Source organism: Chiloscyllium plagiosum, chromosome 7 (assembly GCF_004010195.1).
Source record: "Chiloscyllium plagiosum isolate BGI_BamShark_2017 chromosome 7, ASM401019v2, whole genome shotgun sequence".
Classification (NCBI taxonomy): Eukaryota; Metazoa; Chordata; class Chondrichthyes; order Orectolobiformes; family Hemiscylliidae; genus Chiloscyllium; species Chiloscyllium plagiosum.
Window position 1 is genome coordinate 43,882,992 of NC_057716.1, and position 13,002 is coordinate 43,895,993.

Sequence of the window (13,002 nt, forward strand, 5' to 3'; positions counted from 1 at the left end):
GAATGTAAGGAAGATATCAATTTGCAATAGGACCCATGCTTTACAGTTGAAGATTCTCCACAGGGTCCACTTAGCCCCAGACCATTTGTCAAAATTTAAACCAGGGGTATCTTCAGCATGCCCCAAGTGCAAGGTCTGTATGGGTACTCTTACCCATTGTCTTTGGTCTTGTGACAGGCTTCAAACATATTAGAGCACTGTGGTGGGTGCAATGGGGAGGATTTTAGGTGTAGGGGTGGAGAAAGACCCTATTTCACTCCTTTTGGGCCTACCCATTGTATTTCCTACAGACTCGCATAAGGCAAAACTTTTCAATATTCTTACATTCTGTGCAAGGAAGAATATCTTGCTAGGTTGGATATCAGAAAAACCCCCCAGGCCTGTCGGGTTGGCGGGAGATTGTTATGGAGCGTATTTCCCTGGATTTTCTCACAAATATGGTACACCACAAAACTGAGAATTTTTACAAGACATGGCAACCCTTTTTGAAATACCTGGACACAGATTTATCTGCCACACTAACAAGGGCTTTTATAAAGCCGTAACAATTGTGTTTCATGAGTCCAATATCTAGGGAGGAGGAACTGTGAACGTATGAGTGTTTTGTTTGGCTGGGCTGAGTTATTACTATTTGTTTGTTGTTAGATATTTATTTAGTTCGTTAAATAGCTAGTTTAAGTTTTTTTTTAATTTTATACTTCTCTATATATGTTTATACATTCGTGTAGGAGGGTGGGTTGGGGAATTTGTTTTATTATTTGGGTTTAGTTTTGTACTATTTTTGTACTGTTTTGAATTGCATTGTTTTGTATTTGTTGTAATATTTAAAGATCTATTTTTTCTAAATAAAATATATTATATAAAGAAAAAATGAATTAAAGGAGAGGCTAAGTAGGTTGGAATGTTTGTCACTGGCCCATAGGAAGTTGAGGGGTAACCTTATAGAGGTTTCCAAAATCATGAGGGGCATAGTTAAGATTTTTGTATAGGGTAGAGGATTTCAAAACTAGAGGGGATATTTTAAAGGTGAGAGGAGAAAGATCTAAAAGGGACCAAATGGACACCTTTTTCACACATAAGTGGAATGAATTGCCAAAGGAAGAGGTATATGCAGGCACAATGCAGGTAGATGCAGCATTTGGACAGGTACAAGAATAGGAAGGGTTTAGAGGGATATGGGCCAAATGCAGTTTAGGACTAGTTTAGCTTGGGAAACCGGGTGGACATGGACAAGTTGGACCAAAGGGTCCATTTTCGTGCTGTATGACTCCATGACACCACAGTAAGTGGAATTAAATTTACAACAGTGACAAATAGGTTATAAAGTAACTAATTGTAACCTCAGCACTGATCTTTGTGACATTCTACTAGGTACACCTTATCCATTCCTTAAAATGCCCCCTTTATCCTATTCTATTAATTAGCTAATTCTTGTTCCATGCTAATATGCTACCTCAAAACCATGGGCTCTTAGCTTATTAAGTAGCCTAGAGAGTGATACCTTATCAAACACCTTTTGAAAATCCAAAGATCTTTCTCTCTCCTGTTTCATTGAAAGTATAAACTTGCTTTTGTTCCACAGCAGCTGTGTTTATTTGCTGTTGTTTCAGCTTTGACGTGTTTAATTGTATTTCTTCTTTGTCTGTAATAGATTTCTCAAATTCTTTCAACTAGAATGAAAGGTCCGATTGGTTGCATTCATCTAACCTGTTCAATTCCATTGTGTTTCCTTTATGATATGTTCATTATAGGAACAAGGTTCCTTATATTAGGGTAGGGGAAGATAAAGGAAAAAACTATGGATGCTGATGATCTCAGGGTAGTCTCCAGGTACAGGCAGTGACTATCTGTATGCTCCCTCCAAAACCCCACCCACAAACGGTGGCATCAAAACACACCCTGAAACATTTTGGCCTAATTAGGAATGCAGTTCACCAGTTCAATACTGTACTTTGAAGCTCACTGACATCTTATATTGCATGGAAGGGTACATCTCAGGGGTCATAGCTTGTTCTTCGTGCTCAATAACTCTAATTGGATGCTCATGGCATCTCTTCCTTGCCTTACGTTTTTGTGCATTATTCAGAGCCTTCAGGTTCATTGTCCTTCAGTCTAGCCTCTCCTCTTAGTGCAGAAACAAAGCTAGGCAGCTTGTCATTTCTGTCAGCAGTGACTGTAACTCTGTGACTCTGTGACCAGGAAAGAGGCAGGGGCATGAATCAACCTACATAGACAACCTGTCCTTAGCCCTGTGCCCATGTTTGACAGAGAGGTACTCTCCCTATTACCCCTAGCATAGTAACGTCAGTGCCACATCAGCAAGCAACTCGTGGCAATTACACTGAATATGCTTCAACAAAATAGCTGTGCCTTAAAGTCAAATTGGAGTAGATCTCACCCAAGACCGAATGGCATCAGTCAAGAGATCAGGCAGAAAAAGTCAAGCGCATTATCAGATATCAGTCCAGGGGCTTGGTCACAGTCAGTCAGGCACTAAAGGTGAGAAGGGCTTGGACCACTGCAGACCACAGCAAGCACACAACAGATTAGGTGTAAGACAGTCAAGGAGCTGTCCAGAAATCAGTCAGGGATCTGATCTCATCAGGCCGTAGATTAGATTAGATTACATTACAGTGTGGAAACAGGCCCTTCGGCCCAACAAGTCCACACCGACCCGCCGAAGCGAAACCCACCCATACCCCTACATTTACCCCTTATCTAACACTACGGGCAATTTAGTTTGGCCAATTCACCTGACCCTGCACATCTTTGTGACTGTGGGAGGAAACCGGAGCACCCGGAGGAAACCCACGCAGACACGGGGAGAACGTGCAAACTCCACACAGTCAGTCGCCTGAGGCGGGAATTGAACCCGGGTCTCTGGCGCTGTGAGGCAGCAGTGCTAACCACTGTGCCACCGTGCCGCCCACGAACTTTCAAGTCATTCCGGCAGTTATGGACCATGGTCAGTCTGAACAACGATGAGATGTTATGCTATGCTGGTAAAGAGGAGCACTTCCTTCGACAGGGTTCAAAAAGATGGCCTAATGAAGAGTAGTCTGCAGTTTTGATTCTTGTAGTTTCAATTACAATGACAGTTAATCAGACTAGTGATGATGACGATGATAATGTGAAGTGTCAATACATTTCTGCATGAGAGGTCCCATTTGTAATTTGGTGTCACCCATGCCACCTGCATGCCCTCTGAGGGGGCTCTTTGCCATTTCCCTCTCACTGTGAATCCTGTGAAGGCTGAGTTGTGGCTGGCAGGGATTGACCTGGTGCACATCTAGGCTTTAATTAATGTGGCAGTGGCGGAAATACCAGAAGGAGATTCCAGCAGCAAGCACATCTACACCTGGTAAGCACAGTATAGCATGGTGCAGCGCTATAGAGGCTTAAGTGGAATGAAATACCAACGAAAGGGATAGATGCAGGTATGATGCAGGTAGATGCAACATTTAAGAGACATTTGGACAAGTGCATGAATAGGAAAGGTTTAGAGTGATATGGGCCAAACGTAGGTAAATGGGACTAATTTAGTTTGGGAAACCTGGTCAGCTTGGACAAGTTGGACCAAAGTGTCTGTTTCTGTGCTGTATGACTCAATTACTCCATGTCTGCAGTCCGCACTTTTTCCTATAGAGGCATGGTGCATACAAAATGAGATGAGCAGTATAAATTGTGACAGTTAACTTACTCAAGCTTATAGAGAGTCTCCATGAAATTACCTGAAATTGACAATATGACAATTTGCTCATTCCAGATATTAGTCTAGTAAACCTCTTCTGAACTGCTACTGCTGCTTGACCTTCCATAAGTCCAGTGACCAGTTTTGTACACAGTACTCCAGATGTGGTCTCACCAATGCTCTATATAACTGAAGTGTAACCTCTCTGCTCTTGTATTCAATTCTCTTGCAATAAAGCATAGTATTCTATTAGTTTTCCTGATTCCTTGCTGTACCTGAATACTAACCTTCTTTGATTCATGTACGAGGAGACTCAGATCTCTCTGAATCTCAGAGCTCTGCAGCCTCTCACTATTTAGTTAATATGCTTATTTTATTCTTTCTGCCAAAATTGACTATTTCATACTTCTCTATATTGCAATCCATTTGCTAGATCTTTGCCCACTGACTTAGCCTATCTTTGGAGGCTCCTTATATCCTCTTCATAATTCTCTTCCTTACATATCTTTGTGTCCTCAGCAAATGTAGTTACCATACCTTCAGCCTCTTCATCCAAATCCTTGTGCTGTGAAGTCATGCAGTTGATTTTGCTACTGGAAAGAAAACTAAACACCAACTTTTAGTTTTGTTTCAGGTGATATATCTACCTCTCGTAGCATTGAATAAACCTCTTGCCTTACCTTCTGGAAAGTGGGTGAGGAATGTTTCTTGGTGTTAACAAAAACACAAGCTCTGCTTCAAGAAACAAGTTGATGTGATGAATTGTTTTGTGCTTCCTTTGAACAATTGTAGAATTTCCATATTAAAATCATCCAGCTTATTTCAGCTTCTCAATTCTTCCACTTTCCAAAGCACTTGCAAACCTATAAGTTATTTTACTTGGAGGTGAACAATGCTGGTTCTAGATTATACATAAGTATCTGTGACGTTTCTCTCTTTATAATGAAGCATGACCATCACCTATTCCATGTCTTTAGATTATATGCTTCCTGGTCTATGCACTTTTACATTTAATGTCTGAAGAAGATCCTGATCTCCATCTGATCCATTCCTGGGGTGAAAGGGCTATCTTATGAAGAAAGCTTAAATACCCATTGGTGTTTGGAAGGATAAGAGGTGATATTGAAACACAAAGATCTTGAGGGAACTGAGAAATGTCAATACTGAAGGAAGTTTTTCACCTGTTGCGTAGACTAAAACTATGGGGTGGAGTTTAAGAATAAGATGTTTTCCTTTTAAGACACCAGTAAGGAGGAGATTTTCTTTTCGGAGGCAGTCACTACCACATGGAATTCTCTTCACCAGAAGGTAGTGTACACTGGGTCTACTCAAGGTTGTGTTAGACTTTTGACAGACAGGGGAGTTGATGGATATGGGTTATGTATATGAAAATGGACACAACTAAGATCTTATTGAATGGTTGCTAGAGCCAAATAGCCTACCTTTTCTCCATATTCTATGTTCTGATCCTATGCTGCAGGCTAGTTCAGCGTTGGAAAGAACTATAACAACATCTCTAGTATCCAGTTTAAAACATTTTTTATGTTTGTCAACTATAATTTCTGCATTCCAAAACTTTCCATTTGATCCTTTATTCTTGCCTAGGAATGGAGCCAATTTAATTGTTAAAATCTTTAATACCTTGGATTGTGTTAACTTTTGCATTTTCTATTCCTCTTTTTCTGAATATAAACTTCTTGCTGAGACACTCTGCTTCAGTTTGACCCCACCATTTTTCGCAATATGACATCCCGCTATTTCGGTGGGGTAGTCTTCATGCTGATGCTGCCTTCCCTCACCATGTATTGCTCACCACTGGGTTGTGGTGACTACTGGACCCTTACCATGATTCTGCTATTTCTGTGAATTGCACAGAGTCACTTTGCTAAGAAGTCTCCAGGTCACATTCAATTGCTATAGTTCCATTTTGTAGCCTGTACTTGCCTCGTCAACTGAACAGTCTTTGACAATTCCTGTTATGCCTTAACTGCAAAATATCCAACATCTCATCTAAGATCTTTCCTGATGAAAGGCTTATGCCTGAAATGTCAATTCACCTGTCTGACCTGCTGTGCTTTTCCAGCATTACACTCTCAAATCTCATCTAAGACCCCGACAATGCTTAGGTCCATGGATTAATTCTGCCATTAAATTCATATATTCACAATTTTCTGCCATCTGACATAAGTCAGTAATAAACTAAGCAACACTTTCTCCTGTCCCTGGTTGTGTTCATTAAACTTCCCCTGCTGGACAACAGTATTTTTCCTGAGATTGAAGTAACCATTGAATATGATCCACACTTGCAAGAGTATATTAATCTGTTCCTTACTAGTCTTTGTAGCCAGTGCCAAAGTGCTTTGTAAAGCTGGAGGCCCAGTTCAACCACTGATCACCCTGGTTTTGGCCTGCAAATGACTTGAAGCACTCAGGTAATGGCAATGACCTCTCTGTTCTGTTGCTGCTCTCCACATACTGTTCAATTGCTGACTGTTCTTCTACTCTGCAACCTGTTCACCTGCTGCCACCATCTGTTAGTCTACATTATTTGGGTCTGGGAGAAGGGTTACTACAGAATACAGAAATATTTGTTGTCAGCAAATATTATCATGTTTAGAATGGACACTGTAAATAGTAACCATATAAAGGAAAAGATTTCACCTCTTCCACTATGGGGCTGGTAAAGGAACCACCTCCTAGTTATTTTGTAATTGTACATAACTTACTAATGATATATGTTTGCATTAACCATGTGTGCTACATCTCCACCTCTCTACCAAATCTCTGACTCTATACAGGCAGGTGAATTGACATTTTATTATTTAAATCTCCTTCTTCTACGTCTCTGCCAAGGTCTCTGACTTTATCCCTGATTCACAGAGGTACTTGCTGTGGTAGTTTCATCAGTCTACCCAACTGTCTCTCAGTTCTGTCAGAGGAGATTAGAATTTGAGTTCTCCACACCTCCTTCCAAACTCTGTTGGGCAGAATGAGAACCATCAGATCATTTATGTTCACTCTTCAGGCCTTCTTCCAGGTATTCATTCTTGATGAAGGGCTTTTGCCCGAAACGTCGATTTTCCTGCTCCTTGGATGCTGCCTGACCTGCTGTGCTTTTCCAGCACCACACTCTCAACTCTGATCTCCAGCATCTGCAGTCCTCACTTTCACCCTCCTGAATAACAAGTCAATTCAGTTGAAGGACACCTCCTTGTGGAAACTAGTACTCTGCTATTTCATCACACTGTCCCATTTTCTGTGTGCACAAAATAGAATTAGAGGCTGTGGCGTTGTCTCAAGAATTTAACCTTGATGGTTTTGGTCATAAATCCAAAATAGCTGTCCACTCCGGAGGTCTGATAGTTTCTGATGACTATTTTTAATTTCATGTTTGATTAGAATGGGATTCTTTTCTCCTCTCTCCCTCACTCTATTCAACTGTATTTGTGTGAGATTTTCACAAGTTGAGTCTGCAGCCTCTTCCCAACGTGAAACTCACATGGAACCACACCATTCCTCAGTAGAGTGGAATGATATCTTAGCAGTGCCAGGTTAATTCTTTTTCAATAAAGCCTTTACCTTACTTCAATCCTTGCCATTAGCTTGTGGGTATCTCAGGATGCTAACTGAGTGGAAAAACTGGCAAGATTCAGTGAACTGCTTGAAGAATTTGTTCTTAAATTGTGGGCCATTGTACTAGGATGTTGACCATCTTACTTAATATATTCACATTACATTTTTACACTTCAAGCCTGCCCTGTAATTACAAATGGGCAGCTTTAATTGCTGGTCATGTTTATGGCATTGCTTTTGGTTAATTTGATGGCGATTACAAAAAAGGATCTTCTTTTCCAAAACTTTACGTTTGTACCTGAGAGGTCATCTCTCATTAACAATGTCTTAAAAGACAGACCACTCAGCTACTGTCCTCATTACAGTTTTGGTTCCAACATGGACAAAAGAGCTGAACTACAGCTGGGAGGTAAGAGTAACTGTACTTGACATCACGGCCATATTTGATTTGATGTGCCATTAGGAGGCCTTGGAAAAGCTAGAATCAGTGGGAATTGGGAGAAAACTTTCCACTGCTTACAGTCATACCTGGAACACAGGATAGTTATAGTTGTCGATGTCAGTCATCTCAGCTCCAGGACATCTCTCCAGGGGTTCGTCAAGGTAGTGTCCTTCAGCTGATTCATCAATGGCATTCCCTCCACCACAAGGTAAGGAAAGGGATTTTTGCTGATGATTGCACAATGTTCAGTACCACTCGCAACACCTCAGATATTGGGACATTTAATGTCCACATGTAACAAAACCTGGACAATATCCAAGTTTGGGCTGATGAGTGGTAAGGATATTAACACCACACAAATGCCAATGTTATGGACCAGGCCAGACCCCCTCAAAGTGTTTTAAAAAGGTAGCCCTGACCTTAGCTTTTTATTTTCTTTTAGGCAGATATAAATTGGTTATTCCAGGAGTGATGCAGCCGGTCAAACCACTCAGCTTTAGATTAGATTCCCGGCAGTATTGAAAGAGGCCCTTTGGCCCAACAAGTCCACACTAACCCTCCAAAGAGCAACCCACCCAGACCTATACCCTATACTTACCCCCGACTAATGCACCTATCACTACGGGCAATTTTAGCGTGGCCAGTTCACCTGACCTGTACATCTTTTGGATTGTGGGAGGAAACCGGAGCACCCGGAGGAAACCCACGCAGACATGGGGAGAATGTGCAAACTCTACACAGTCGCCCAAGGCGGGAATCGAACCCAGGTCCCTGGCACTGTGTGGCAACAGTGCTAACCACTGAGCCACTGTGCTGCCCAAAACAGAACTTGTTTAAACATTATAGTTGAAATATGAACTAAAAAAAAATTTAAAATAACAACTTATTTGCAATATTGCAACTTAATGAAGTTATTCCAATTCCTGCAACATCCCTTAAAGACACCTCATGGTAAAAGGTAAATTCAAACACGGGTTCTTACAGGCCGGAGAGATTTCAGAGAGAAAGTTCAGGCAAGACTTCTGTTGAAACACGGAACCTCCTTTCACTGTAGCTGTTTCTCCAGGTCCCCGGCTAAAAATAAACCAAAAACTAGAAAAAAAAACCTGAACTCCCCTGCCACTGTTTTCAAATCAATATTTCCAGACATATCAGAACCTCTGCCTTTATGACCCTCTTGAAAAAAAACAACGGACAACACAACTTTGTTGAAGAAGCAACATCTTCACACCAGACAATGATCATTGTCAATATAAGAGAATCTAACCATTGCACTTTGATGTTTGATAGCATTACCATATTAAATCCCCATTTTATCATTATCCCGGGGGTTGCCATTGACCAGAAACAGAACTAGACCAGCCATATAAAAACTGTGGCTACAACAGCAAGTCAGAAGCTAGGAAGCCTACAGCAAATAACTCAAGTCCTGAATCCTCAAAGCCTGTCCAACACCTTCAAGGCACAAGCCTGGAATATGGTCAAATAATTCCCACTTACCTGGATGGGTGCTGCTCCAACAATACCCAAGATGCTTGGCACCATCCAGGAAAAAGTCCACTTGATTGGCATCACAGCCACAAACATTCACTTCCTGCATGCCAGTACAGAGTAGCAGCAGTGTACACCATGAATAAGATGCACCACAACAAGTTTCCAAAGCTCTTTACATAGAACCTTCCAAGCCCACAATCACCACCATCTAGAAGAACAAGGGCAGCAGATACATAGGAACTCCACTAGCTGCAAGTTCCACTCCAAGTCACTCACCATCCTGACTTGGAAATATATTGCCGTTCCTTCAATGTCAATAGGTTTAAATTCCTGGAACATCCTTCCCAAAGGCATTGTGGGTCAACCTGCAGCAGGTGGATTGCAATGGTTCAAGAAGGCAGCTCACCACCACCTTAATGGCAACCAGGAATGGGCAATAAATGTTGGTCCAACCAGTGAAGTTCACAACCCTGGAAATTAATGTCTGCAGTATTTTGCTGAAAATGTTTTTTTTGGAAGCACTAGCTTTCAATGCACTGTTTCTTCATCAGCTGGTTGTCGAATTCAAAAGCTATTGCTTCCAAATAAACCTGTCGGACTGTGACCTGGTGTTGTGTAATTTTTAACTTTGTTCATCCCAGTCCCACATCTTTGCTGAAAATATTAGTGCACTTTCAAATTCTTCTATTATTTTGACAGAGACATTTTATCCATTTAAACGAAAAACAAAATGAAATAGATTTTGACATATCCACTTAGAAATTATTTTAATAAGATTGTTTACAATCCTTTACAAGATGGACATGCAAATTTATTCTGAAGCTAAGTATTTTTCTTTAGAGTTGGCCACTAGATAATTCATTACATATTATACAGGGGGTGGAATATCTGCCATTTTATTCTTGGGATAAAGTTACTGCAGCTTTGTACTAACATGCTGTATTAGTAGGCAGCAAATTTTCATACACCGTTCCTCCACTATCAGGAGGCAAAATTCTCCCTTTAACACAAAAGTTTAAATGCAAACTTCATCATTTTTTCCTCAACCAAAATGGCTGACTATGTAAAACCAGTGGCGTCCCTCATAGGAATGTCTTCAAGTCTTGGAGTAAGTATGAGCAGGCTATTCCATTCACATTCATTCATATTAGAGCTCTTTGGAGCTGCATCCGCACAGTACCTCAGATATGAGTAACACAAGTTAATAAAGCCTTAATGTTATGTTAATAAAACATAAATATGGAGCTGTCAGATAGTTATTACAGACTATGTAATTATGTTTATTGGATAACTTTCTGTAAATGAGTGCACTTGCTGTAAATATTGTTATCTTGTTCTGACAATCCCATTGACAAAATCTTTGGGGTTAGTCAACTTTGCCTGATGTATATTTGTTGTTTTGCCAGACTGCAGATTTTCAGGAACTTTTGACAGATACAGAAGTTCTTGGTCTAATGGTAGGCTGCCTGTGTCATGACTTGGACCACAGAGGCACTAACAATGCTTTCCAAGCAAAGTAAGTTTGAATGATTAGTAACATATTCCTATTGCTTTTACCTATAATCATATTTTTTAAAACAGCACAATGGTTGATCTCCGAACATATCCAATACTCACATGAAAACAACTTGGAAGAAATTTTGCTCTTTCTCTTATCAGATTTATGTTAGTCCTCTAAATTCTTCATTAATTCTATCTACCAAGCATTTATAGCTTCAATTCTGCAGTTAATATAAATCAGCCAATCTTGGCCAATTGAGTTAAAACACGCACAAGAAAAACAGACTTTATAAATGCAAAGTTACTTTCAGACTATCCACCAGGTACTATCATTTTTAAAAACAATTAATTGTTCAACTCCACTATTAAATTGGCATCTTAATTTATTGAAAGGGTTATTCCATTTTATTTCTTGAAATCCAGCCTTCTTTCCAATGTAATATCCAACATAATGCAGTGTACCTGAAATTAGATCTTGCTGGGATTTGATGCTGCCTTCTTGATTAAATAAACTGATACAAGTTCCCTGTGCTTTCAATAAATAATAAAATTCAGCAATGCATAAAATCCCAGTATGAAAGTAGCAGCCGGATCCAGGACCAGACTAACCATTTTATCCAATTCAACATTTAAGAGGATTAAGCAGTTTTCATTTTGTCAAAACCTTTTTCACATTACATTTGTATGCCTTCGAAATCAGGTCCAATAGGCTTGTTGGTGAATCTCTCTTGGCAGTTTTTAAAGTATTAACAATTGTTTTGGAAATACAGCCAGGTTATTGCGCTCCCTTAACAGCCTTTTCTCAAAATGACTTTTAAGAACCAATCAGCAAACCTAACAGAAAAGGAACACAGTAGAATTCTCCAAGGAAAGACAAATTAATTCTAAAAAAAGAGAAGAAATAATATATTCTGATCAACTTAAAACATATTTTTCTTCCTCCAGGAGTGGATCTGCCTTAGCACAGCTGTATGGCACCTCAGCTACTCTGGAACTACATCATTTCAATCATGCAGTTATGATTCTTCAAAGTGAGGTAATGCATTCTGGCTCCTTCACACAATCAGAAATCCCAGTGTAAAGGGCTGGGTCTTGTGGAACCTGCTAGAGTGGGCAAGATGGCACGGGGTGGGGGGGGCTCAGAAAACTGTGTGGGAGGCCATACAACAGTTCCCAGGCTGCAGGAAAACCACTCCTGATGATGTTGGTGGCACATGGGTAAACGAGCAGGAAACTTGCCTGTCTGTAATGGAACCTCATAAAATCAAAATTGGCCACCTGCATGCAATTCAAATGTAATTTACTAGGATTTCATGCAGCCTTCTGATGATATGAAACTGCTGCAAGTTACCTGTGCTTTCAATAACTCTCACATTGAACTTACCTGACTCACTATCAGAGCTGTGTTGATTTGCAGGAGAGTGTGGCACTGGGAGCAACACTGTCTCTTGAATGATTTTGTCTGTGCTCAAGTTTAATAATCTGTGACGCTGAGGGGCAGAGTCTGATTTGCAAGTGATTGAGCTTAGAGTGTTATTCCAAACTTTAAAAGCGGTGGTGCTTACCAAGAGACAAACAAGCCACATATTAAAGGGAAACTACATCAAGGTCCCTGAGGGGAGTACATTTCAGAGGCAGTCTAAAAACAGAGAGGGAGTTACTCAATGTGACATCTACCCTGTACAGCTCCATCCTCAAGTGATAGAGAGGATCAGTGCTGTACGCTGCAGAGGAACACCACGCCACACAGAAACATCACACCGCACAGGAATACCACACCGCACAGGAACAACACACCGCACAGGAACACCACACTGCACAGGAACACCACACTGCACAGAAACACCACACCGCACAGGAACAACACACCGCACAGGAACAACACACTGCACAGGAACAACACACTGCACAGGAACAACACACTGCACAGGAACAACACACTGCACAGGAACAACACACTGCACAGGAACAACACACTGCACAGGAACAACACACTGCACAGGAACAACACACTGCACAGGAACAACACACTGCACAGGAACAACACACTGCACAGGAACAACACACTGCACAGGAACAACACACTGCACAGGAACAACACACTGCACAGGAACAACACACTGCACAGGAACAACACACTGCACAGGAACAACACACTGCACAGGAACAACACACTGCACAGGAACAACACACTGCACAGGAACAACACACTGCACAGGAACAACACACTGCACAGGAACAACACACTGCACAGGAACAACACACTGCACAGGAACACCACACTGCACAGAAACACCACACC

At 41.0% G+C, this 13,002-nt stretch overlaps 1 protein-coding gene and 1 long non-coding RNA gene across 5 annotated transcripts in view; one reads left to right on the top strand and one right to left on the bottom strand.

The window, feature by feature from the left end:
- Positions 1–12,122, bottom strand: part of LOC122551518 — a 73,658-nt gene extending 61,536 nt beyond the window's left edge. For both annotated transcript variants that reach the window (XR_006312123.1, XR_006312124.1), the window contains exon 1: positions 12,085–12,122. This is a non-coding gene — a long non-coding RNA (uncharacterized LOC122551518). The remainder of the gene's footprint in view (positions 1–12,084) is intronic.
- Positions 1–13,002, top strand: part of LOC122551515 (dual 3',5'-cyclic-AMP and -GMP phosphodiesterase 11A-like) — a 420,047-nt gene that overhangs the window by 336,263 nt on the left and 70,782 nt on the right. For all 3 annotated transcript variants that reach the window (XM_043693532.1, XM_043693530.1, XM_043693531.1), the window contains 2 exons: positions 10,607–10,716; positions 11,646–11,736. In XM_043693532.1, the coding sequence (XP_043549467.1) occupies positions 10,607–10,716; positions 11,646–11,736 (201 nt within the window). The remainder of the gene's footprint in view (positions 1–10,606; positions 10,717–11,645; positions 11,737–13,002) is intronic.